The sequence below is a fragment of the Emydura macquarii genome, unplaced genomic scaffold, assembly GCF_026122565.2.
Source record: "Emydura macquarii macquarii isolate MOO-44397 ecotype Brisbane River unplaced genomic scaffold, CSIRO-AGI_Emac_v2 contig_2768, whole genome shotgun sequence".
NCBI classification, from domain to species: Eukaryota; Metazoa; Chordata; order Testudines; family Chelidae; genus Emydura; species Emydura macquarii.
Window position 1 is genome coordinate 45,845,495 of NW_027132905.1, and position 27,320 is coordinate 45,872,814.

Below are 27,320 nucleotides of genomic sequence, written 5' to 3' on the forward strand. Positions count from 1 at the left end.
CAGTGTCACACTGGAAGCTCATATTTACCTGATTATTCAACACAATCCCCAAATCTCTTTCTGTCTCTGCTTCCCAAGATAGAGGCCTCTCTCATGTAAGTATGGCTTGCATTCTTTGTTCCTAAATGTATAAATTTAGCCATATTGCAATGCATAGTGTTTGCTTTCGCCCAGTTTATTAAGCGATCCAGATCACTGTGAATCAGTGACCTGTCCTCTTTATTTACCACTCACCCAGTTTGAGTCATCTACAGACTCTCCTAGTGTGATTTGATGGGGATTTTTTTTTCACGTAATTGATAAAAATGTTAAATAGCATAGAGCCAAAAATGGATCCCTGTGGGACCCCACTGAAAGCCCATCCATTCAATGATTCCCTGTTTACAATTACATTTTAGAGTCCTATCAACCAGTTTAATCCATTTAATGTTTACCATCTTAATTTTTATAACATTCTAGTTTTTTAATCAAAATATTGGTCAATGCTAATTCAAATGTCTTACAGATGTCTAAGTGTATTATAGCAACAATATTACCTTTATTAATCAAACTTGAATTGCATCAAACTTAAGCAAGGCAAGCATCTGGGAGTGTTTTAAATGCTAGATGAATAAGAAAAGTAGGTCCAAAACATCTGGAAAAGCTTCTGAATAAGCTGCAGTTATTGTATCTTTATCAGATAAAGTGTTTTGTCCTAGATTAAATGCGAGTCTAATTTGTTATCCTGTTTGTAGGAAGCAGCCATGCCTGTAGTTCAAAGTACTCTGGAATTCATGCTGTGGTAGGTCTATAGTCAATAAATGAAGTTCTGTACAATAGGAACGGTTTATATGAAACCATAATTTTACATGATGCTTTGCAGATTTAAGGAGCCCTGCCCACAGTACTGCATAGAACAGTATATAGGGAGTGGGGAAAAACTAGATAGGGCTGCAGTGTTGAATATGGGGTTCTACTAAAAATAGAGCAGTGTGGCCTCTGTACCTTTTATACATAATAGCTAAACCTAGACCTAGCAATCTACAAGTGAGTTAGACAGCTCACTCCTAAAAATAGATGCAGGATGGCACATTTCATACTTAAAATGGCATGTATTAAATTTATTATATGAAAGATAACAATGAAGAGCAACTTTTGTTTCTCTTATATAGCTGGGGTCCAACAGAATTTTCATTACTGGGTTGAACCTTTGCGTATTAAATTTCAGTTCTGAGTGAATTGTACCCCTCAGAAAATAAGGGTTTAGAATGAAAAGGCTGGCAATCTTTCAGCTGTCATTTGTCCAGCAGGAGAATCAGTTAACTGAAAAGCATGGTTCTAACTGGCCTGGTTCATTTCTGAATTTGTACTCAAGAGCAATTATCCTTACACAGTTGAGCAAGACATAGCTGTGCCTGAGTAGCATTTCAGATGCATATGTTCTAACCTGAATTCAACAGCTACTATGGCAGCCTACAATAGGAGGAAAATCTCCATCTATAGTAGCAGGAATACTGTGGCCCTGCCATTGCTCACAATATGAGATGGTAGATAAGTATTGTGATAAACACTTGTTTTACCTGTCCAACTCACGGACACATTTTGTTCCCTTTTAAGAAGTTTTGGCAAAGAGCAATCTTTTATTTCTTAGAGAACACTAAAGTAGGTCTTGGCAGTAAGGATCTCATTTAAGTCTAGGTAATACCTTTCAATTAGAAAGATTCAAGTCACACCCTTAACTCACACCTAGCCCTAATTAAGATTCAGCCTGGTTTTATAGGAAGTTAAACATAGTTTTCCTATGAAATAGTAGATTTTTGCCCATGTATCATCAGTGGCACTGGAACTGTTTCAGGGTCATGTTCATTATAGCTACAGTAGCATTGTGGTTGTGGCACATTCTTTAAAAGCTAGATTGCACAACCTAAACAAGGGGCACATCTGAATGTTCAGCTTTGCTATACATGAAGTGACTTATCTACTGCACTGCTTAACCTAATGCTAGATTAATGGATTCTGCAGAATTGGAAATACTTTATATTGTGTATATTAAACATTCACTGCCTCTTTTAAATGCTTCAGCATTTTTATCCTTAGTTCTGACCTACGACACAATCACTAGAACAGTGTATGTATGTGCTAGTGCATTATTACTGGGCTGGATATTAAGAAAAACTTTCACTAAGAGGGTGGTGAAGCACTGGAATGGGTTACCTGGGAGGTGATGGAATCTCCATCCTTAGAGGTTTTTAAGGTGCAGTTTGACAAAGGCCTGGCTGGGCTAGTTTAGTTGAGATTGGTCCTGCTCAAAGCAGGACATTGGACTAGATGATCTCCTGAGGTCCCTTCCAACCCTAATCTTCTATAATTACCAACACTCATGTGGGTCAAAACCAAGTGGCACCTTGGAGGAAGGCTAACTGCCACAAAAACTAAAATTAAAAAAAAAACCTGAGACAACAAAAGCCCCTCTGGTGCTTGGGTGATATCAGGTGTTTCCAATAATTAGACAGTTACATTCTTAGAGATATACAACAAGTCAGGCAGTGTATGAGAGCATCACAATAATCAGCTTAACAATATAATACAAAGCTTTTAATACTATTAAAATCCTCCATTAAAAAAGGCATTTCAAATTATTTTAAAAAATAGGCCAGTCAATAAGAAATGTGTCATGATGTTGTATCAAGGAGTAAGATAGGAATACAGACAGGCTCAAACATGCCAAACATGAAGTTTGCTCCACAAGGCCCTTAAAAAACCAAGCACTTTAATTTTCAGTATGCTTTACAAATACCAATTCTCACTCCCCTCCCACAGGGGAAGGGAGTAGAATGTGGAAATGATGACACAAAGGTTAAATGTGATTTGGTCAGAGTTATATAGCAAAAGATTATCAGAACCAAGTCCTTCAATCCTAGACTGGTGCTCAGTCAATGCCAAAATAGAGTGGTAGCTGAAAAAGTCTGTACACTGGTAGCCTGAGTAGGCCAAACTGTAATGAAAGCCACCAGGAACAGGCAGTGAGAACATTACATCTCACGATTGCACTCTGTTTAGAAATTAATCTGAAGAGAATGTATTTGGTCTGCATGCTCCTGTGCCGCCTCAGAATTTGGTATGGAAACCCTCAAAGTGCCTTCTAATCATTAACTTGTGCCTTGTCTACAATTGAAAGGGTTTGCCAGTACCCGGGTAGAGGTAACCCACAAATGCCTCAAATGAAGATGGCGTTTATACCAGTAAAAGTTCTCTTGCTTAAACCAGTTCCCTGAATGGAGTAAGCTATACTAAAAAAAAATTCTTTTGCTAGTACAACTACACCTACACCAAGGCTTTTGACTGACTGTGCAAATACGTTGGTTATGGGTGTGATTTCCCTACCTCCCCCTCCGACATAGCTATCCTGGTAAAAGCTGCAAAGTCTCTTACTTTTTGAATTTTGAACTTAACCAGTCTCCCCAGGGCAGCTTTTTCTTCCCTTTGACATACTTTTCAGGGAGCGTAGAGCCTGCACTTGCTGTAGGCGCCTTGAAAGCTCCTGATCACAGGCCTGCTGGACAGCTTCAGTCTTCTGCTTATCCCAGCTCAGTGCCAGAGCCAAGACTTCTGTGTCTTCCTTGAAAACCAGCTGTGACCAAAAAAAAAAGTTAGATACACAGATGCTCAGTGCCCAATGTTGTCTCTTGCAACAGTCAGAATTTCCTCTAGTGACATACTCCTCCTGAACTGAGCTCTTCTTCCCCCAGTAAAAATAGGTGGAACTATCAGAGACTGCTGAAACATTAGGACTTATTTGGCATATTTAATTAAGACCATAAATTCACTGGGGTATCCAAACATTTATTCTTGAGCTTCACAATTCCCTGGCTTAAAGTTTCTACCTTTCAAGCCTAATTTGTATTGTTTTTAATTCTGCTTGGCATCTGGAAGTTAGAAATTGGAAAGATCCAGCAAACGACTGAATGACTTAACTCCCTCCAAACAAAGTCAATACATTTTCACTTTATTTGTCTACAGAAGCAAACAAGAAAGTCACAGGTCCTTGCAAGCAGAATGAAAACACTTCAGGATCAGAGGCAATTCTAGAGAGACCTTCCCCTTTCCAAGGTAGGGGTTTATTTACATTGTTTTTCTGTTATACTGGGACCTTTATAAAGGCCAGGTAGATATTAAAAAAAAATGCTGCTGAACACGGATTTATATTCAAAAAGCTAGCTCATAAAATAGTTTGAGCTCTGGATGGGCTATTTCCTATGAACAGTTGACAAAGCTCACAACAAGTTCCCATTATGGGTTCTTTCAGGATAGAAGGAATTTGAATAATTGTACTGCTTGGGAAAGAGACAGGGTGACACCACAGGGGAGCGCCAGGCACGGAAGAAGCAAATGCTGTGGCAAGGTTCCATGGTGCTGGAATTTTGAACAAAAGATCGCTACACTACTAAGATTTAATAAAGTGGAGAGATATAAGACCAAACCTCATTACCTTTGTGCCTTAAACGAAATTAATACTTGGATCTCCAGATGTGAAAGGATAGTTTTCCTCACATCCCCTCTCTCCACAGGGACATTCCAGTCAGCCTGCTTAGAATAGGGTGAAAAGTCCAAGGTTACCAACCTCTAGATCCTGACTGTCTAAGCTGAGTTCTGGGGAAGGTTTTTCTTTCAGTGCAGCAAGGATTTTGCCATGGAGTGATGTTTTGGTGGAGGCACCTGCATTTCTGCCATCAGTGTCATCTACTTCCATCTCCTTCAAGGGCGCAGCTTCAGGTTCTGAAAAATAGCAGGGAGATAGTGTTTGACATTATCAAGCAGCATGAACACAAGTTGCACCAACTACTGCAGGATCACCACAAGCTCCTTCGCAGCAGCAATGGCTCATGCAGCTCTCTCATCTCACCTTCCATTTAATCCCTTTCAGACTCCCCCGGAACGTTTCTTATGCTCTTTACCTGATACCTTGGTTAAGATGCTGCCTTCATTCTTCAAGGCCTCCAAGTAGAGTTCCAGGAGCTGTTTGGATTGACGTTCTTCCTCTCGTCTGTCCAGAACCTGCTGCAGGGTGTCCTGTAATATCTGGGTTTTTGGCTGATTTTGGGAAAGCTCCTGGGCCAGGTCTGAACATGGTACATCAATGAGCACCTAAATGAAACAGTGGAGTCCTGATTTAGGAAATCCTCATTTTGGTTGTTCTATCAGACTGACCACAACAGTGTGGTAAAGATGGCATACCTCCCAAGTCACATGTATGGAGAAAAAGTTTCCACCTTGCAAGGATATAGCAAGTTTTACCAGGTGTTTTTCCAAGTCAAGTCAGCCAGGTTATAAATGGCTCTAACTGGCACTCCCACAAGCCAAAATTCTTTACCTTCAGCCAAAGGGCCCTCAGAAAGGTGTGAAATAATCACCTACTTTTAATTGGAACAACACAGAGAAATTCTAACAATTCTACCATGAAACCCACACAGATCAGTTTGAGTGAGAGATCTGCCAACACCAACAGGAACTGGCTTTTGGAAAGTAACGTTTGATCCAGACTGCTGAACAAGTACTCCACACAGCAATCATTAAGACCAAATCCTGTTATGCACAAATGTTAAGGGGTGTGAAGTGGTCTAGCATGCAGCTGATCATTTTCTTGGAATCAACACTCAAGAAACCTTCTAAACCTCTCCGAAGACCAAACTGCAAGACAAACAAAAAGGACAGGTGTGGTTGGAGGCCAGGATGCAAATCCTATAGGAAGGAACTAAGAGATTAATAAGGAATGAAAAAATACGTGGGGTCAAAGAAGAATCAGTCTGTCCAAGAACAAAAAAAATGTAGGGATATAGCATCAATATGGGAGGGAAGGTAGAGAAGATGAAAGAGAAAAGTCCGTGTGGAGAGGAGGGATGCTGGATCAATTGAGCAAGGAAATGGAGAACAGACCATGTTTGTGTGTTTGAAAGAATGATTTAGAGACAGTGTCATTTTTAAAAGCCTATTCATTCCCATTAGGAGTACTTTTCCTCAAGAGCAGAACTTCACACCTGCACCAGGGTCAACAGTAGTTGAATTTGGACCAACTGATGGATTTTGCTTTCCTAAAATTTCACCCACTCCCCTCTAATGAGGGACTAGAAGGAGGAGAAGTGTGGCATGTGAGTTCTCAGTATACCTGGAGATCTTCCTCAGACATCAAAATGATGCTGGACAGGTCATCCTTCAGCTGTCTTGCTAGATGCTTCCACTTCTCTCCACCACTGTCCACTTCATCTATGGACTCCCTTGAGAGCCAGACTGTGCCCCCATCTGACACATGAGAAATGACCAGTCATAAGAGTGCAAAAACTCATTGTTGCAAAGATCATGACAACAAAATCCAAACAGCCCTTGCTGAGGGGGTGGACAGACAGCTGCTGAAAGGAGATAGATGTGGTAAATTAAACAGCTTCTAAGCATTGAGCTATTGGAGTTTTCTTACCTGAGAGTTGGAATCACAGCTATGAAATCTACACTAGAATTAGACAGTGTTCAAAATGTTGCTTCCAGGAAATAATTATTAGCCTTTTCGACTCAGCCTCTTTCACTGACCTTTCTGTGTGACTAATTAGAGGGAGAATGGGGTATTTAACATTTAAAGCATTTTTTAAAATTATATTTTCATGGTGTCTATGTCAAGAACTCTTATGAAGAAAGACATGTCCCTCACACCTCTTCTCAAGCTTGGCAGTTATTCTCCCCACCACTTTATTATCATCCTCTGCCCTTTCCTCATTTTTTAGCACAAGTGAGTTTCTGTAGGTGAGGAGGGGTTTCTAATGTGGCGAAAGAACAATATCACCATGTCCGTAACACGTTTTCCTCTCAAGCCTGAGGAGACGGAGTGCAGAGGTGATGACTCTGCTGGAGGCCTAGTTTAAGTTATCAGTCCAACTTCAGTGGAGGTCTCGGTGCTTGGAAAGTTAAGACACAAGTTCCCCTCCCCTCCAGCCCCATACCTATGCAGCTGCTGGTCCACGTTTCATTCCTGGCCAGTGCCACAAACTTGGTGTTAGGCAATAAACACAGGAAGTAATCTTCATCATCCACAATGGTGCCATCCTCTGCCAGAACTAAGGTGATGGGCTCCCAGGCCTTGTCAATGGTGAGAATGTCACAGGCTGCCAAAGACAAAGTGCTTTCGTAAGGCAGAAGGAAGTTTGGCAAGATAAAGACATGTCCTTTACGCACATATGACAGACACAAATTTCTCTTGGGGCTACCGCTAGGATAGGTCAGTGACTGACCCCTGTCCACATGCAGGTCCTGTACATCAACTCATCTCTGGTTTATGTTTACAAATTTCTCTCCATCAATCCAGATTTTTAATGCTGTTCCTGATACGAGTTCAAAAAAATCCTCCTTTCCTGAGCATTCATCCTCCTTTACAATACCAAGTGTGGCTGAGCAGCGTGGAAACTGCATTTTCACTACACCATACTTCCATTTCCAAATCTCCCCATCTTGATACCAGGTCAGATCCTCAATTTTAATCCTGTATCCTCCTGATATATGACGTAAAAGGTGGTAGGGGTCAGACATACAGACTTATGACATGTTGCTGGATAGATCATGGAGAAACAAGTGGGTGTAGAGAGGTTGGGCTGGGCGCTCCCTTAGCCAGACCAGATAACTCAGATATACAAGAATGCCTTTCCAGCTGCACTAGATATCCAGACTTGTCCGGCAGCACACACCTCTTGCACAATACAGATGTCAGGACTGAAATAAAACCCGCCGTCTCTCAGCAGCGCTCCTGCAGCCTCTCTAGCTAACCCTGGCACCCTCCCAGCCAGACTCACACCTCACTCACACTCTGCTTCCTGGGCCCGCAAGGCCAAGGTGGGGGTCACCCAGCTGTGAAAAGGGGGTGGGGCACCCCAACAGGAAGGGCTCGTTGGAGGAATGCAGGCAGCAGTCTAATGAGTGGGGGCCGGGGGGGGGGCTGCAACGAACATAGCAGAGCCCCCAGCGCACCCCACTCAGGCCAGAGCCCACCCCGTCCTTCTTCCCCCACTCACCGCCATGTACTGGTTCCCTGCCCGCGCCCCCGCAGGCCCCAGCTCGCAGCTGCCTCTCCCACAGGCTCCCCCTCACCCTTGCTCCGCAGCTCCCGCAGGCTGGAGGCCGCCACCCCGTGGTGCTCCCGCTCGCTGTTCCGCCGGATCAGACACTGCTTCAGCGGCGCACGAGAGTCCCCCTCCCCGCCTCCGCCGTTCTCGAGAGCCACTCCCGCCATCCGCTCCTTCCCAGGGCCCTGGCCTGGGGCTGAGGGGAGCGAGGAAGTAACGGCAGAGCGCTAAGCCACGCCCCTCTGCCCGAGACGAGCCCCCCCCCCACTCTCAAAGCGAGGCTCTCCCACAGAACCCGCCCAGGTGCACGCCGGGACTTGTAGTCCTGCTTCCAGAGCCCGTCCTTTCCACACACCCTGCTCCGGAGCGCGCCGGGACGTAGTTCTTTCTGTATATCGACCTGCCAGGTACTCCCTCTGCCGAACAATCCCTCACCCCTTGCATGCTGGGAGATGTAGTCCTTTCCCACCCCATTGGTTTACCACGCCCATCAGGCCGTGTTAAAGAAGCAGGAGCACATTTTAGTCTTTTTTGGGGGGAAGGGGGTCTTGCTGTCAATAGTTTTAGAGTTATTTTCAGTTTTAAAGGTTAAAGATTAAGAAGAGAGGGCATAAAACTGATTTATAGAGAGGAAAATGTGCAGTTTAGGAAGTTGCTAATAAAACATACGCAAACACAAACCACAGCATACTATATACCAACAACATCCAATAGTTAAAAAATCACAAGTCCTGCCTCAAAAATCATGTGATTGGCTTAAAAACGTTGAGATTAAATTTGGGGTTTTTCTTCTTTGCTTTCTGGACCTATAGGGTATGCTCAGTCACATTTTCAAGCTTTTCTCTACAACCATAAAGGCTTTTAAAAAAAGCTTTTAAATGAAAACTGATATTCTCTTGTAATCTCTTTACTCCAGGAGTTCAGGCTATAAGAAAAATAGCAAAAGATTCACAAAAAAATTGTGAGAGCTGGCAACAGGGTTAATATATATATATAACATAGTGTGGTACCATTAAAAAAAGATTATTAAAATATTAAATAGTTAAATGCATATGTATTTTCATATACATTCAATAAATATAGCTATAAACAAGTTTACCAACTGTAAAATATAACATATATAAAGATAAAATACATGCATAACTCTGAATCTGCTTCTGCAAATATCTGAGTACATCACCTTAGCCCCAATCCAGTAAGAAGTTCCATGCAGGTAAGACCGGGGCCTAACCTTCCTCAGAAGTGTAGTCTTATTGAAGTTAAGAATATAGTTACTCACATAAATGTTTGCAGGATATGACCCATTATTTGTCCTGTTTAGCACCTAGCACACATTTGAGAGCTATTAAAAAACATAATAATGAACAATAAATAATTGTGCAGGTAAATCAAAACAATTAAATAATATACTTAAAGCCAATATGGCACCACTGCCAATGAGAGTTTTGTCATTGCAGGAGTGGACTTTTAAATCCCTTTTATCTAGCCTAATTGAAGGCCTGATTTTGTAGGATCACTCACATTGGCAATCTCATTGTTTTACTCATGAAAACAGTTTCATTGAAGTAAACTAACTAGACTGGGCAGGATTTGTTACTGTACAATTTTCACTTATTATGAATGTTGATAATGTTATGGCAATAAATCGACTTTAAATCCTGCATACTGATCCATACAGATGAGGCCTCAGTCATTTTATAAATTCTTTTAAATCCATTGATATTATAACCTATTATACTAAGCATGAAACACACTGTATATATAGCCAGGAACTATAAATACATAATATGTTATCATAGTGGATAAATAATTTGCTTTTAATTATGCTATGAGCAAAAAATAAGCTCACAACTGTTAGGCAAATTCATTAAAATTAACCTCAGAGCTGAAACTGCTCACGACCACCCCGCCAGCTTTGCTTTGCGATGGAGCTCAGAGACCGCACAGACTCAGTGCAGGTAGAGGTCAGAGGCAACCCTAAGCCTGAGACCTATCCATGTCTCGGAACATGACTGCTTCTGCCTGAGCCAGGGATTGTGGTCGGTCCATCCATAGGGGCGGGGATGGATTAGCCGGGTCTGGAAACATGGCCTCCTCAGAGCAGGCAGAGCAGCCCAAGCCCAGCCAGGTAATGGGGCCGGAGGCTTCCCCTCGCGCGCTGGTGGCGGGGCTGCGGTTGCTGACCCCCCTCCCCTCCGGGGAAGGGAATGTGGGCCCCGGGCCCCCCATGTAACCCTCATGGGGGAGGAGTGGGTGCGTGCTGCCTCCCCGTGTAACCCCCCATGGGGGAGGGGCGTGTGCGCCCGGCCCCTCCCGCGTGAGCCCCTCCTGAGGGAGAGGCGTGTGCGCCCGGCCCCTCCCGCGTGAGCCCCTCCTGAGGGAGAGGTGTGTGCGCCCGGCCCCTCCCCCAGGTGTGTGCGCCCGGCCCCTCCCCCCACGGGGAGGGGGTCTGCTGTGTACCCCGCATCTGCCTCGCCTGAGCCCCGCCGCCCCAAGGGGCTTTGTGTGTATGTCAGGGTTCCCCCCTTCTCCAGCCCGTGCCCTTCCCCTGTCAGTGACTCCCTGCCCCGTCCCATCCTTTTAACCTTTGTCTGCCTTCATGGGGGCTGGGGTGGGAGTCGCCTTTTCTGGCCGCCGTGTGTGTGTTGCAGAGTGTCTGTCTGGACTGGGAGGCAGGGGGCATGTGTGATGCTGACCTGTGGCTAGGCTAACCCTAGAGCTCTCGGCCTTTCAGCCTCTGAGTCCCGCTCTCTAGCCCGTGCCTTAGCAGGAATTGGTTTATGAGGCTCCATACACTGTAATACCCACGTGCAGTTCTAAATGGGAGAGACATTCAGGCCAGGCCCTTACGCAGTACATGTATGATCTGGATCTTTTGGTACAATTTGCTAAACCTTTTGAAACAGAAAAAATACAGTCACGGAGCGAGAGAGCAAAGGGAGACCTGACTCATTTCGTCTGGGGTTAGGCATGAGTTGGCTAGTCAGTGAGGTAGCATGTGATAAGAATTTTAGTTGGCAGGTGTGGCAGAGAAGGCTCGTGTACCAACAGTATGAAGGACGTCGCTGTGATGAGTACAACATAAATGCCTTGATAGACTGAGCCCTGTTTACATGTCAAAGTTAGATCAACCTTGCTAAACCCCTAAGTGCTGTAGTTAAGCCCACCTAACCCCTGGTGGAGATGTGACTAGGTCAACAGAAGAATTCTTCTATTGATGCATCTCCCACCACTTGAGGAGGTGGATTACCTGCTATGACATTCTGGGGTGCAATCCAGAGCAGTGAGGGGCTGTGTTACCCCTGCCCTGCAACCTTGGGTACCTCACAAAGCTGTGCTACTGTAGCTTCCACCTGGGCTGCTCCCAAACAGCCTTTCTGAATGTCAGTGTATAGCTCCAACCTGCCAGCTATGCATCAGTCACACACTGGCTTCTACTAGCATTGGTTACCACTTGCAGGTTGATCCCAACACACTCCCAGTCTCTGATTTTCTCCCAAAACAGGGGTTCTGTACTGTTTAGCCCTCTCCTGGACAGGCCCTAGGAGGATATTAAAGACTTTGAGGACAATTTTAACCTGGATTCTGAAGTGAATGGGGGAAGTGTGAGGAGGAGATGGAAGATGTAGCAGTCTATATGTGTACAGTTCTGCACATGATGGTACTTGGGAAGGTGATAGAGGAGAGAGCTGCAGTATAGTGAAGAGGAAAGGAGGTATGAAGGCCTAGGTGAAATTTCAGCAGCAGGAAGGAAAATGATGAAGTTAATATCTCCCCCCAACAGAATCCACAATCTCCTAGGCCTTGTCCACATACAAACTTGGACTTGTTTAACTAACCCAGTGCAAACCCCTGTATGGACACTCTTAATTCAGTTTGAGAGTAGCTAATTTGGATTATTTTAAGTTGGTTGGAAACAGGTTTAAACTAAACTTTGAAATTAATAGTAATTAATATAAATCAAAACCTAGGAATTGTAGAAAATTGATTAGGGAAGCAAAGGGATGCAAAGTGAAATCTATGGCGAGCAGAGTTAAGAACAATAAGATGTTTTTAAGAATATTAAGAATGAAAAGAATTCTAACAATGATACTGGTCCATTACTAAATGGAAATGGTAGAGTTATCAGTAATAATGAAGAAAAGGCAGAAGTGTTCAATAAATATTTCTGTTTCGTATTTGGGAAAGGAACAGATGATGAAGTCATATCATATGATAACACTCTTTCCATTCCATTAGTATCTTAGGAGGATGTTAAACAGCAGCTACTAAAGTTAGACATTTTAAAACCAGCAGGTCTCGATAACTTGCATCTAAGAGTTTTAAAAGGCTGGACGAGGAGCTCACTGGACTGTTAATGTTGATTTTCAATAAGTCCTGGAACAGCAGGAAAGTTCCAGAAGATGGGAAGAAAGCAAGTGTTGTGCCAATATTTAAAAAGGGTAAATAGAATGACCCGGGTAATTATAGTTCTGTCAGTCTAACATTGATTTCAGGCAAGATAATGGAGCAGCTGATATAGGACTCGATTAATAAAGAATTAAAAGAGTGTAATATAATTAATGCCAATCAACATGAGTTCATAGAAAATAGATCCTGTCAAACTAACTTAATATGTTTTTGGATGAGATTACCAGTTTGGCTGATAAAGATATTAGTATTGATGTAATATACTTAGACTTTTGTAAGGCATTTGATTTGGTACCTCATGACGTTTTAATTAAAAAACTAGAACGATACAAAATTAACATGGCACACTTTAAATGGATTAAAAGTTGGCTAACTGATAGGTCTCAATATATAATTGCAAATGGGGAATCATCAAACAGGTGTATTTCTAGTGGGATCCTGCAGGGCTTGGTTCTTGGTCCTATGCTATTTAGGATTTTTATTAATGACCTGAAAGAAAACATTAAATCATCACTGATAAAGTTTGCAGATGGCACAAAAATTGGGGGTGTGATAAATAATGAAGAAGGCAAGTCACTGATTCTGAGCATTCTGGATCGCTTGGTAAGCTAGACACAGGCAGACAATATGCCTTTTTATATGGCTAGATGTACATGTGTACATCTAGGAACAAGAAATGTAGGGCATACTTACATGATGGGGTACTCTATCTTGGGAGGTAGTGACTCTGAAAAAGATTTGAGGATCATGGCAGATAATCTATTGAACATGGGCACCTAGTATGACACTGTGGCCTAAAGGGCTAATGCAGTCCTTGGATGAATGAACAGGTGAATCTCAAGAAGGAGTAGAGAGGCTATTTTGTTTCGTTATTTGCAGCGGTGCAATCACTGCTGGAATACTGTGTCCAGTTCTGGTGTCCATAATTCAGGAAGGATGTTGATAAGTTGTAGAGGGTTCAGAGAAGAACCATGAGAATGATGACTAGAAAACATGCCTTATGTTGATAGATTCAAGAAGCTCAATCTATTTAGCTTAACAAAGAGAATATTAAGGGATGACTTGATTACAGACTATATCTATATGGGGAACAAATATTTAATCTCAGGCTCTTCAGTCTAGCAGAGAAAGGTATAACTTGATCCAATGGGTGGAAGTTGCAGCTAGATAAATTCAGACTGGAAATAAGGTGCAAATTTTTAAGAGGAAGGGTAGTTAACCATTGGAACAACTTATCAAGGATTGTGGTGGATTCTCCATCACTGACAATTTTTAAATCAAGATGGGATATTTTTCTAAAAGATCTGCTCTAGGAATGAGTTTAGGCGCAGGGAAATTCTATGGCTTGTGCCCACAGGAGGTCAGACTAGATTGTCACAATGGTCTCACCTGGCCTTGCAATCTGTGAATCCATGCAAACTGAAATAAGGCTGTCCATGCAGAGGTTTGCACTGGTTTAGATACATTATTTTAAATTCACACCTTTGCCTGAACCAGTGTAGTGCTCCACATGGACCAGCCCTAAGGTGATGCTAGCAGGTTGGGGATAGGCTTGCTGTACTCTTGGCTTTTCACTCACCAACCATCTGTAGTGGTACTTTTTGGCCATTCCCACTCACCTGGGTGAACACCTCAGCAGGATGAAAATTTGGGAAAGATTGGGACTGACTTGTGGATCACCTGGGAAGTCTGCTGGGCTTTTAGCTTTCAGCATTCTAGAAAGGAATCTGTTAAATTACAGTGCCACCTGGAAAGTCTGGTTGCCTGAGAAATAGTCCAGGTTCTCTCGTGAACTGCTGTTGGAGGGACAAGGAGTTTGTGTACACTGTTGTCTTCATCCATCCCCGCACTGAGACTTTTTATTACAGTTATCCAGAACTGCAGTGGTTCAAAAGAAGGTTTAATATTTGAGAATGGAAACGTCTCTCTTTCTTGGAGACAGTAAATGTGACCTAGTGGTTGATTCATTAAAAACCTCCTGGGTTTCAATCCCAGCTCTGACACTGACTTTTCTGTGACCTTGGGCAAGTCATGTCACCTCTCCCTGTCTTGATTTCCAAATGTGAAAAATGGAGATGGTAATGCTTAACTAGTTCACAGAGTGTGGAGGATTCATCAGTCAATGTTTGTAAAGAGCTAAATGGTGTTATTACTTCATCACTTTTTCAAGAAGAGTTTGAGATAGGACAGAATTCCTTTCCCTGGCACATGCTGCTGAAGAGTAATTGTTCCACATTAGGGCAATTATTGTCTGTTTAATTGCATTGGGGAGGAGGGAAATAGCTTCTCTGGATGGGCTGGAATAACAATGTCTAGCTGCCTGAAGTCTGTGGGGGTAGAACGGGGCCAGCTAACCCCTTTCTTGCTGGATTCCACTGCAGCGTTTGTGGAAGTGCTGGCATTCCAGGCAGTCGGACTGCTTCAGACCATAGGGACCTGCAGCCCTGGAGGGGTGTGTTGCCCCAGATATGTGAGGTTAAAGGTTAAAGAGCAGCTGCTGATGTGTGTTAGTCTTTGAAAGGATGTTCTATTTCAGAACAAACCTGCTTATGTGTGACATTTTCTCCTGCTCCCTGCTTACTACTCTGTGAACTGGGTTGGAAATTAAATAGGATCATTGTTACTTTCCATATTCATCAACTCTTGCTGCTGACTTCCCCACCTGGAGTCCTCACCATATGTCTGTGACATTGTTAACATTTCCACTACAGTGGGTTGAGTCCTCACACAGGGCTTGATCCTGTGAGATGCCAAGTGCCCTCCCCTTCCATTGACTTCAGTGGGATTTGAGAGCACCCAGCAACTTGTAATATTGGCTGGAAACAGAGAATGAAGCCTCCGAGAAAGTAATAGGCAGCAGGGCTGGCTGGATTCTTAAGGGCGACATTGTTGAGCTAAAAAAAGTCTTAACAGATGTCTTTACTTATATGACTAATGCAGACTTCAATCTTACTCTCATTGAAGTCAGTGGGAATTTTGATATCAGTGTCTTAAATTGAAGCTGAAAGAACTAAAAAAATGGATTTACTTTTTCCCATTGATGCTATTTGTTTATTATTTGCACATAGTTCAGCATGAGGGTATGGAGTACTATCACCACCCTGTGTGGTCTTTTAATACTTAGCCCTCAGCATGTTTCCTGTTCATATTCTAATTAGCTTGGGTGATAAAAAGAGAGTGGTCAGTTTCATTTTGGGGTATCCTCTATTTCCTTTCAGTTTCATTTTCTAGGTCCTATGCATTAGTACATTGCTACAGTGTTTTGGTAGCAAGCATTGTAGGGGGTGTTGGAGTCCCTACATATTTATTTTAATTGATATAATGATATTTGTTTTTTAAAAGGCCATAAATATTTCTATTAAGGTTTGTAAAAAAAATATTTTCTGTTTATAAAATATGCTTTTGGTGCCTTTTTAGACTCATTAACGGTGCCTCCTTTAAGAAATCAAATAACAAAGATCCTGCTTTCCTATGAATATCCCTGATAATAAAATCAGGGAAAGAGTAGAGAAACAGTGTGAAGAAGTGAGTAGAGCTATTTTTAAATATCAGTTTTCCGGTTTTCCTTGAGTCATCAGCTTTTCTTTTAATACTAAACTCTATGGCAATATACTTGATGACTCAAGCTCAGCAAGCCACCAGCCCTGGCCTCTGATTTTTCTAGCAAACTCTGAATCCCAATACCACTAGAATTTCTTTTAAAATATTTGGCAATGCGAGTCTTTCCATTGACTTCAGTGGGCTTGCAGTCAGAATCAGAGACAGCATAGTGTTAACCACAAGAGGGCTCCCCATATGGCCCCTGAATACACCAAGTGTTGGGGTGAGAGGATGGGGAGAAGAGGTACAAGTGTGTCAGACAAAGTCTTGGAGAATCTTGTGCTCTTGCTGCTGTGGCATTGTGTCAGTATGTAGTGAGATGACCCCAGGACTCTATGCCCCAGTTATTTTGTGGCTTACGGACTCCCTTTGACTAAATAGCTCACCAGCTGTGCAAGGCTGTGTCCTGCTGTCATAGAATATGTCTACCCTAAAGTAGGCTTTGGTTAATGTGTAGTCCTACACGACTGTAGAATGGAGACCTATATCACACACAGACTCCTAGGCCTGCCCTGCGCTAGAGAGCTTTTTGCACCAAACTGCAATCCCCTCCCCACCAACCCAACTCCCTGCTTTTGTGACAAAATAAAACCATTTCGACAAGAGACATAGAGCTTTTTGTGCCAAACTTTTAGCAACAAATCACCAGTGTAGACACCATCCTTGGTTATGTCACGGCAAATGGCTTCCAAGAAGTGTCCCACAATGCCCATCCTGACTGCTCTGGCTTTCAGTTTGAACTCTGCTGCCCTGAAGCTATCTGCCCCTCCCCCTTTAAAGTCCCAGGGATTTTTGACATTCCACTTCCTGTTTGATCCACATGGAGAGTTCACATTGCATCTTCCCAGCTGACCATGGCTGCTCCACACAGCAAGCACTCTCCCACTTGTACACTGGAGCTTCTGGATCTGATTGGCATTTGGGGAGAGGAGGCTGTGCAGTCGAAGCTCTGCTCCAGCTGAAGGAACTTCAATACGTACGGTCAAATATCTTATTTAATGGCAGAGAAGGGCTATGAACAGGACATGCTGCAGTGCCGTGCGAAAATCAAGGAGCTGCTGCAGGGGTACCAAAAGGCTAGGGAGTCAAACCCTCGTTCTGGTGCAGAGCCAAAGACCTGCTGCTGCTATAAGGAGATGGAAGCCATCCTCAGTGGCAACCCCACCTCCACTGCAGGAGACCTGTGGATACCTCCAAGGGCCTGAAGTCAGTGGACACCGGACTCAACCCCGACAAAGAAGTTGTGAATGAGGTGGTCAAGTTGGAGGACAATGTGGAGCAGGGGATTGGGTTGTTTGCTGACATGGGGAGCCAGGATCTTTTCTTGACCCCAGAAGGTTCGAGCCAGCCCCAGCCCTCCAGCTCTGGAGTGCAGGCTGCAGGAGAGGGGAGCTCGGGTAGGTGATTTTTTTGAGTTGATGCTGCTCAGTTACAGGGGTACAGCTGTCCTTTGTTTTGTTGCATTATACAGCTTGTTGAAGGGATAGAAATGCACAAGAGTAGCTGTGTTTGCACTTGCTTTCCATTCCCCTGTACAGCTAGGTAGTGAAGCGGAAAAGTGTGTTAATGCACACCGAGATTTTACAGGAATCCTCCAGAGAGATCTCTAGGAAACTTTCCTGGAGGTACTTGCCAATCCTCTGCCGGAGATTCCTCAGCAGAACGGTTTTGTTTCTTCCCCCATTGTAGGAAACTTTCCCATGCCAATTGGCAATCCTGCACCAATTGGCAGCTCTCATTCTAGTATCCTTGTGCTGCAGAGCAGGGGCAAGCTCTGCACAGAGTTCTATGAAGGTGACTTTGCACATTCGAAAGTTCTGCAGCCACTGCTCATCATCCCAGAACTGCATAATGTTGCGATCCCCACTCAGTGTTTGTTTCACGCACCCAAAAGTGGCAGTGCACTGTGTGCAAATGCTCTGTGAATGCAAACAGTAATCTAGTGCTGTTCGTTTGCATGGCACACAGCAAGTCAGGCGCCTCAGATTCCTGTTGGGAGCTCATGATATACTGAATCACCAGCCATGATGTGTTCAGAACACGGACAACAGTGGAGAGCAGTGCAGGATCCATCTTTTCGGTTAGCAATGACAGGTGCTTAGGAAACTGGGGCTGTTGAAAAATGTCATGAAACGCGGTTGGAAATCCATGAAATGACGGGACGGAAATCACTGCATCATAGGATGTTGAGCCTGCACTCATGATGCACTGCAATCCTCTCTGCCTTCCCACAACTCCTAGCGGCACAAGGCAGCGAGTTGCATGGTGGAATAGCTGCCTTCAGTGCGCTGCTCTCACTGTTGAGGCTAGAGCACCAACTGTGGATGCTCTTCGGTGACACAATGAATGCTATGTGGACAGGCACAAGCATTGTAATTATAGCGCTTTTTGATCATTGCTGTAACTTGCGTTGACAGCACTTGCAAGTGTAGACGAGGCCCTAGTGTCCTTCACTAGGGTTTTGAAAAATTCACAAGATACACACTAGCAGAGGACAAAAGGAAAGATTGAGGGTTGGGGGGCCCACAAGCTACATCAAGAGGGGTTTTCTCTGGTGTTTTCCCAAGCATCAGCAGGATAAACCTAACCTGATTCTTGTAAGCTTCACTCTTGACCCCTGGGTTCTGAAGAACAGCAGTAAAACAGACCAATGTTGTGTCGGTTCACTCTGCTTTCCCAAGCATAAGGAATGAGCAGCGGCAGAAGCACTGGAGCTGACTTACTGCAGACTTGGACAGACATCACTGCATCAGTTACACTTCATGTTTGGAAGGTTTTCTCTGCAATCATAAGGGCCATAAACTTAATTTTTTTACAAACAAAAGCTTAAAATCTGCAGAAATTGACTGCTTATATCTTCACACTCGCTAGAGAGAAAGTTACACTCACTGGTGGTAAGTAGGTGAGTGGATGTTTTAATGTCCATCCTCCAGATAATGCAGGGTGGAAGCTTGCAACATTGTTTCTAGATTTGGAAGAATGAATCTTAGCTGTCCAAACTGCTGGGAATTACAATTGAGATTGGATTTGGTGCTATGTGCTTAGCAACCCAGAAATTCTAGTTTGCGAGCTGGGGGTGGAGCGAGGTGGGGGGAGACTGCAGGGTTATCAGTTTCACCTCTCTGAAGGGGTGATGCTGATAGAGGGTGAACCTGGTTTTTGTCAGCATCATGCTCTGCGGAGCAATCATGAGTGCTGTTAACTGAACTCTGCTCAGCTTTCCAGACCAGATAATCACAACGCCATTCCCACGACTCCTAAAGTGCCAAAAAATGAGCAGATAGGACTCAGGTTCCCCACAACTGAGCTCCCATCTTAAACACTTGACCAAATTTCCACAATGCCCTGAAGGGATGTGGCCCTACCGTGCTTTGATATTCTGCTCTAGGTTCCCTTCCCTGGAAGCCTCCTCCTGACCTTAATCCTTTGGACACCAGCATTTTCCAAAAAATCAGCCAAACTGCAGAATGTTTACTATGCGGTATACAGATGTCCTCAGTCTCCAAGGGGTTAACATAGCCCTGATATCTAAATAAACCATACAAACTGTATTTTTGTTTTAATCTCCAGATATTTCCCACTTTTATGGATGAGGGGGGAGATCTTAAGATCACTTTGTGGCTTGTCTTGACCCTACTATAAAATCTCAAAAACAGGGTGCATATAAAAGAGGGAGTGAATGTGAAGCCAGTGGAAGAGTGGGGGGATAGTGTCTCTCTTAGTAGGTTGGTGATGAGGTCATACACTTTAGCATTTGGACACTCTTGTCTTGGTGCCATGTAACACTGTCTCCTGCACTCTCAGACAGAGGGGTAATGGGGCATGCAATATGGGGACCAGGAGGATACATCTGAGTCCCTGCTGCTGCAAGTATGACTGGGAGCATTGAAGTTGCAGTGCAATGTATTACTAGTGCCCTCTTGTGGTAAATGCTTGTTCCTAACATGTAGTGCTTTTTTTTTTAAAGGGGAACACTTGAGATGTTTAGGAGGTGTGATGTGTTGTATAAAGTGAGTCAGACAGCATTGAGGGAGAGGGTCTCTCCGAGGTCTGCTCTACACTACACGGTTAGGTTGATGTAAGCTGCCTTGCATTGAATTAGCTGTGGAAGTATCTTCACTTAAATTTGGCTCCTGCCAATGTAAGTGCCTCTCTGCACTAATTTAGCAACGCCACCTCCCTGAGTGGTGTAGAGTCACGATTGGTGTAATTAGGTTATAAGCAATGTCAGTGTAGACACTGCATTGCTTACATCAATGGTTACTGACCCCCAGGAGCCATCCCACAATGCCCCACATTGACAATACAGTTGATACAAGCGCCTTTGGTGAGGACGCACACTGCCAACACAAGGAGCCAAGTGTGCACACACCCAAATGATTTAGTAACTGTGGTGGCTGAATGCCAACGTAAGTTAGGTCGACATAATTTTGTAGTGTAGATATGGCCTGAGACTTTGTGGTGTTACTTGATGGTTTAAGCTGAGGGTCTTGGAATCACATAAAACTTAAGCTTGTGCAGGGAAAGGGGCTTCTGCACTCCACACTAGCCTCAGTATTTTGTGCTGGTGAAACATGGATCTTTGATAAAGTTATTTCTGCTCTTGGACTGGTGAGGGAGTCAACAAGGATAAAGTCTGATCTGAGCCTGGAAGCCAGGATCCCCTGAGTTCTAAGTCCAGCTTGACCATTGCTTCAGGTCACATAGCAAGTCAACTCTCTGTGTTTCTGCTTCCTGATCTATAACACGAGAGTGACCATTCCAACCTCACAGGGGAATTGTGAGCTTGAATCTATTTCTAAGGTGCCTGTCACCTTGGTATCTTGGTTAAGTGTAAAGCTCTTTGGAAATGGAAAGTCCCATGTAAGTGTTAAATATCATTAATAAATTCAGCCCCAGTTGACAAACGGGACATGGAATAGTTAGTGTTTGGTTTTTGAAACTTAATGACTAACTTTCCTAATATTTTTTTCCACTGTTAAAAAAACCCAAACCCATTTCCCTTTTGCTGTGTGGCTTTGCTGATGTCACAGAGTTGCTGTGAGACCTAATTAATTAACATCGGTGAATTGGTTTGAAATCCTTGGATGAATGACACTAAAGAAACGCAAAGTATTATTGAATCCCATAGATGTGACATGCCCAACTTCAGACTAAATTTGGTCTTTCTGCACAGGATAATAAAACACTGGGTCCGAGAGATGTGCCTTTGAACTCAGTTTAATAACAATACTTTGGACTTCTATAGCAACTTTTCTCCCCTGGAGAACTCAAAACCCTTTGCAAATATTAAGTACTCACAACAGCCCTGGGAGGTGGGTGAACTGAGGCACAGAAAGGGGAAATGGCCTGCCCAAGATCACACAGTGAGTCCAGTGGTACAGCTAGGAATTGAATTTAGGCATACTGATTTCCAGTCTCTTGTTCTATCCACTAGGTCACCCTGCCATTTACTTCTGAAGTGTCATTATCAGAGATGTTGCTTTCAAAATGTCATGATTGATCTGTCTGTCAGTGATTTCTTTGACTCATGGTAACTAATGACTCCTTAGAGGCGCTGATCACTTGCTACTTCCATTGGATTAAATGGAAGTTGCAGGAGCTCAGCATCTCAGATGTCTGGGCCTTTTGGGTCTTGTGTGATCTTTGGTCTGTGACAGAGCTGCCATTCGTGTCAATGATGGTGTGTACCCAGGTTCTGGTCTGGTACAGTGTGGCCTTACCACACAAGCATTTTTAGTTGTGTCCATCAGGTGGCACTGTAATCTCACTCTTCTTTTTCCTCTGCTTTGCAGACCGGCTCTTCTGCTGGAACTGAGAATGCAGTGTCTCGGGAGCCACTGGTGAGTTCATCGAGGTGCAGATATAGTTTCCCTTCAAACTCTTAAACTCAGCTTTACAAATCGTTCCCTTAGTTGCACCATTTTGCATGATACTTTCCCTCTTCTTGGGAGCACGGGTTGTGTGGAGACAAAAGGTCTAAACCACCCCATGCTGCCCTGCTGGCGACCTCTGAATTCTGACTTTTGGCCATCGCCTCCTGCCTTTCCAGGAGTTAGTGGTGTGTCAGTCAGGCCTCCCTGCTTATCTGAACCAAGGAACTACTTGTCCTAAATGTGTGTAGTGTGCGCTGTTCATTGGTGTGTATTAGTGATGCGTCTGAATCCATTGAAGAAAGACCTCTGAGACATGATTTGAGCTGGGGTCCTAAGGTTACTGTCCAATAAAATTAACCTTCCTGTTCAGAAACCGCATCCCAAGTTGATTCTATGCTCAAATAAGCCAGGAGTGAACTCAGAGGTTGCTGGCAGCAGGAGTTGCATGTGATCCAATGTTTTGACTTGTAATGTTGTGGAAAGGGCTCTGGGATTTTTGTGTGTGATGATAACCATGAGAAACCTCATCTTTTTACAGTTCTGTGAGTTGGGAATTGAGCCACCATTTCTCTCTCCTGGGCTGAAGTAATTTCTTATTACCGTTTTCTCTCTCCTGGGCTGAAGTAACTTCTTATTACCGTTTCCTGGTTTCTCTCCTTGGCCCTCTAGACCAATCAAAACACTGCCAAAATAACTGTCCCTTCTGCCGCTCTAAACAACATATCACACCTCTCTTAGGTCTCTTTCCTGGCTTACCCTCGGTGTTCGCGTCAAGTGCAAACTGTTTTCAGTGGGAGTTCTGGGTGAGTGAGGAATGTGGGACCAGGCTTTCTGTCTGTAATGTTAAACCCCAGCTGCTTTCTGTAAGGGCCCTACATTGATAACATTAAACCACTCGTTTCTTGGATTCTTTGGCTGAAGCAACCAGGAGCTGTTTTTTAAAGGAAGGAAGCATTTATTCAGAGACAATGAGTTAGCAAGTGAGGCTCAGATACATCTTATAGAAGGGATGCTGCTCATGGCCTGGTACATTAACCTGAGCACACCAGCCTTTAATGAACATCCCTCTACCCTCGTACCAGTGTGCGCATACCCATATAGGTTGAAGCTCCCTGTGCCACGATTTGTCCCCACTGTTGTTTCTTACTGATGTCTTGTTCTTTCAGAGTATGTTTTTCCAGGAAGCCCAGAGCAGGCTGCAAACCCTACCAGCTGGCACTGGTCTACAGTTTATTCTCTCTCTCTCCGGGCCACTCTAGCATTACCTTCTTTTTAGTTAATATCTTCCTCCTCTTTATAGACTGCTGCATAAATGTTCAGAGAAAAGAAAGCACACATCAGCTCTGTGTGTGTGTGTGTGTGTGTGTGTGTGTGTGTGTGTGTGTGTGTGTGTGTGTGTGTGTGTGTGTGTGTGTGTGTGTGTGTGTGTGTGTGTGTGTGTGTGTGTGTGTGTGTGTGTGTGTGTGTGTGTAAATAACAAAGAACCCCAAAATTAACTCAGATCACAGAATGGTGAATCCTGCATGTTGGGATAATCAGAGCTCTGTTGAAAGGTGGAGTCTTTCTCCTTATTTTTTAATTAATTTTGTATATTAAACTCTTTCAGCCTCTGTCATGTCTGCTTAGGAGTCATTATTGCTTCCAGCTGAGTATCAGTAGAAGCCTTATTAAATGAACAGTTCAATTCTGTGAGCCAGATGATCTGCCCCACACACTCTTCTGCAGCTCCTGCACCCCCAGGACAGTTCATGTTCCCCCTACATATACAGTTGGGGCTTGGACCCATGCAACAACCTTGTAGGCAGATGGCACGTCACAGACTAGGACATGCTGTGCACTGCCCCTTCCTGGTCACCAGTGGTTATTCAGGGCCCATACTGTGTTTCCCTTCTCCCAAGGAGACTTTAACACAAAAGTGAGGCTGGGATCATGCAACAAAACCCCCTTCTTGGGGCTGGTTTATTGAAAAAGCAACCGTCTCTTTTCCGCACCTCTCAGCAAGACAAATTCAATTTCTCTCAGCTCTGCATCTGGGCAAATGCAGTTCTTCTCCCCTGATATCTCCTTAGGTTGTTCAACACTGAACATAAACTCAAACATCCTCAGCTATTTCCCAGTCCTCTTCCCACTAGAGGGGTAAGGGATTCCCAGGGCCCTTTTCTGAGTTACAGTCTCACTCAATCCCAGGCTGCTTTTCAGAATCCCTCTTCCAGAGCACAGCTTCTGCTCTGCCAGTCCTACACTGATCCAAGAGTGGGAGTAGGGGGGGATGTTTGTCCGGCCACTGCTGACCCCTACTCCTTCCCACCTTACTGCTGAGCTCCCAGTGCTATTTGGTTCCCTCCCCCAATTAATTACTATGATGAAACCCCTTTTCAGAAGGTCCTCAACCCCCTTTTGAAACTCAGGTGCCCTTCTTTTAAACTGAATTAATTGTCCCACACTGAGGGTGTGCTGGTAATGCACTGGTGCACTGTTTCTAGCTCACCCAAAAGGGCCAGTCACCCGGTGACAGCGCCATACTGTAAAATATTCACATAAACAGCAAAACAAAATTTGGCTCCAGGCCACGAATGGGCTCTGTTAGGGGGCTGCATCCTGGCAGTGCCTCACTAACTTCAGAGTTGGGGTAAAGCAATGGAGGAGGGAGGCCTGTTTTCATAAACTTGTAGAATTTACTGCTGGAAAAGAGAATTGTGACCAAAATCTGCTGAGTGCTCCCACCTCGCTTTGACTTCATTGAGAGTTGAGGGTGTTCAGCAACTCACAGGCTCAGGTCCTCACTTGGAAGGGAGGGAGGTCAGAGCTCTCATGGATAGCTATGAGGTAAGAAGGTAGAATGGAGGCATCTAATGCCATGTCAGTGAATGCCATAGACTCATAGAAGATTAGGGTTGGAAGTGACCTCAAGAAGTCATCTAGTTCAACCCCCTGCTCAGAGCAGGACCAACGCCAACTACATCATCCCAGCCAGGGCTTTGTCAAGCCACACCTTAAAAACCTCTAAGGGTGGAGATTCCACCACCTCCCTAGGTAACCCATTCCAGTGCTTCACCACTGTTTTTCCTAATATCCAACCAAGACTTCCCCATCTGCAATTTGAGACCATTGCTCATAGTTCTGTCATCTACTACCACTGAGAACAGCCTAGTTCTATCCTCCCTGGAATCCTCTTTCAGGTAGTTAAGAATGAGGGAGGATTTTATAGCAGCCTTTGTCTTCTGCAGATTAAACAAACCTAGTTCCCTCAGCCTCTCCTCATAAGTCATGTGCTCCAGCCCCCTAATCATTTCTATTGCCCTCCTCTGGACTGTCTCCAGTATGTCCACATTCTTTCTGTAGTGGGATGCCCAAAACTGGACACAATACTCCAAATGTGGCCTCACCAGTGCCGAACAGAGGGGAATAATCACTTCCCTCAGTCTCCTGGCAATGCTCCTCCTAATGCAGCCCAATATGCCATTAGCCTTTTTGATAATAAGGACACATATCCAGCTTCTTATCCACTGTAACCCCCAAGTCCTTTTCTGCAGAACTGTCGTGTTAGGGTGAAATCTTGCTTGCGTTTTGCATGTGACTTGAATAGGGCTAGCCAAGCACCCAGCACTGCATGGTGCTGAATGCTACATGCAGAGCATTCTCAACCCCATTGGTGTCAGCAAGAGAGCAGGGTCAAGCTTGTTGCCTTCAGTGGGAGCCATGGACACCCTTGCAGGAAGCACTCCGCATTCTGCAGGATCAGGCAAACAGGATATGCATATTCTCTGCTGCATTATGGGCATTCACAGCACAGCTTGTCCGGGTATTTGGGGGTTTTCAAGATTAACCCTACCAAACTTATTTCACACAGGTCTCCTCATAGCCTCTGCATAGCTCCAATTTCAACCGCTTGTGACCTGGGTGGGATTGGAACAACCAAACTGGAGGCCAGGGGCTCCTTGTCCCATTATTAATCCTTTGAGTAGTCCAGTCCTCTTATGATAAACTGTCCACATTTAAAAAATCCTCTCTAATGAGAGGTTGCTATGCTAGAGCATTGACAGTGGGGAATGGGCAGGGGCGGGGGAAGCTGTAATTTTTGCAGCGGAGAACGGACACTCATTTCCATGCTGTCGGTCTTGGCCCATTAAAATTTGCCTTGTAGCTCTGTGGTGGGAAGCGTAACCTTGTGTTACAGAGTGTCAGCATCTCGCTCCGCTGCTGTTTACAGCTGCATTTGTCATCATCGGTGTAGGAGCAGCCTCTCCTTGAGTCCAGCTGATCACTGTCACTGTTGGGTCCCTTTCTGCTGCCCTCCCCCCCCCGGATTTTGTTTGTGCAGCCATCTCCCATAATGCTCTAAGTACTTGTGGAATTTGAATAGGTTTGTCTTTTTGCAGCCAATGAAAGCAGAGTCCTGGGATGTGTAAAAGACCTAATTACAGAGGACAAAACCCCTTTCTGTGGGTTAAAACAGCAGAACTCTCCTATTCTTTCCTCATTTTTCTCTTCTCTTTTCTTTTGTTCCTTTTCTATCTTTCTCCTTTTTCTTTAGTCTTATTTCTCTCTCATTCCTTTTTTATTTTTCTTTCTTTCTCCTTTCTCCTCTTTCTCTTTTTACTTTAATCTGTCTTCTTTTCTTAGTCTCTTGCCAGTAACACTGTGTAGACCTTTAAATCTAACTTGCCATCACAGAAGAGTTTCTCAATAGTTCTCCAGTGTGTTTGATGTCAGGATCTGGTTTCTGCCAACCCCAGCAGCATAAGTAGGGACTGTAAAGTTAACATGCACACACACAGATATACAGTTTCCTGACCTGAACCTGTATTGTGGGGAACCTGGAAGACCAGAGCCATTATTTTTGCACTGACTTTAAAAGCACTTAAGTAAGGTCCTTCCACAAGTTGTTTGAGTCTTCCTGACACAAAACATACTTGCTCCCCACATGCTGCTTTGTGTCTGGGAGAAGCACTGGTGGAGAGGCAGTGTTTGTAAATGTAAATCACTGAACCAGTTTCTTAGTGAGGACTCTTGGCATGGAGAACAGGATATTTTTCCTCCCCTCCCTTAGCAATTCCACCTTCTCTTGTGTTTGCAGAATCACTTAGCTTTTCTCTTTCTCTTGTTTTCAGTGTGGTGTTTTCCCTGCTGTTTCATGTAGCAGGTGATGGCCTCTGGGCATTGCCTAATGGGACCTGGCAGAGTATATTGTAAAAGAGGGTTATCATTGCCTCTCAGGCAGTGAGTGTAGAATTAGCTAGTACCCACTGAAGTCCTAAGACTTTCATGCACCCCTTCTGGCTCATCATCCTTTCATCTTCTCCTTCCCCTCCAGTAGTTGCCATGATATTTATACAGCCCCTTCCACCCAAGGATC

General features: G+C 44.1%; 2 protein-coding genes across 2 annotated transcripts in view; one reads left to right on the forward strand and one right to left on the reverse strand.

Annotated features, from left to right (window-relative positions):
- Positions 1 to 2,559: 2,559 nt before the first annotated feature.
- Positions 2,560 to 8,279, reverse strand: DFFA (DNA fragmentation factor subunit alpha). Its single transcript, XM_067567390.1, has 6 exons — positions 8,104 to 8,279; positions 6,966 to 7,127; positions 6,143 to 6,276; positions 4,935 to 5,124; positions 4,601 to 4,755; positions 2,560 to 3,610 (listed from the first exon to the last, which is right to left on the reverse strand). Exons 1-6 carry the CDS (start codon positions 8,243 to 8,245, stop codon positions 3,428 to 3,430), a joined length of 966 nt encoding a protein of 321 aa, XP_067423491.1. The 5' UTR covers positions 8,246 to 8,279; the 3' UTR covers positions 2,560 to 3,427.
- Positions 8,280 to 10,142: 1,863 nt separating this feature from the next.
- Positions 10,143 to 27,320, forward strand: part of PEX14 (peroxisomal biogenesis factor 14) — a 91,767-nt gene continuing 74,589 nt past the window's right edge. The window contains exons 1-2 of the mRNA XM_067567389.1: positions 10,143 to 10,206; positions 21,884 to 21,931. Coding sequence (XP_067423490.1) covers positions 10,165 to 10,206; positions 21,884 to 21,931 — 90 coding nt within the window. The 5' untranslated portion in view covers positions 10,143 to 10,164. The remainder of the gene's footprint in view (positions 10,207 to 21,883; positions 21,932 to 27,320) is intronic.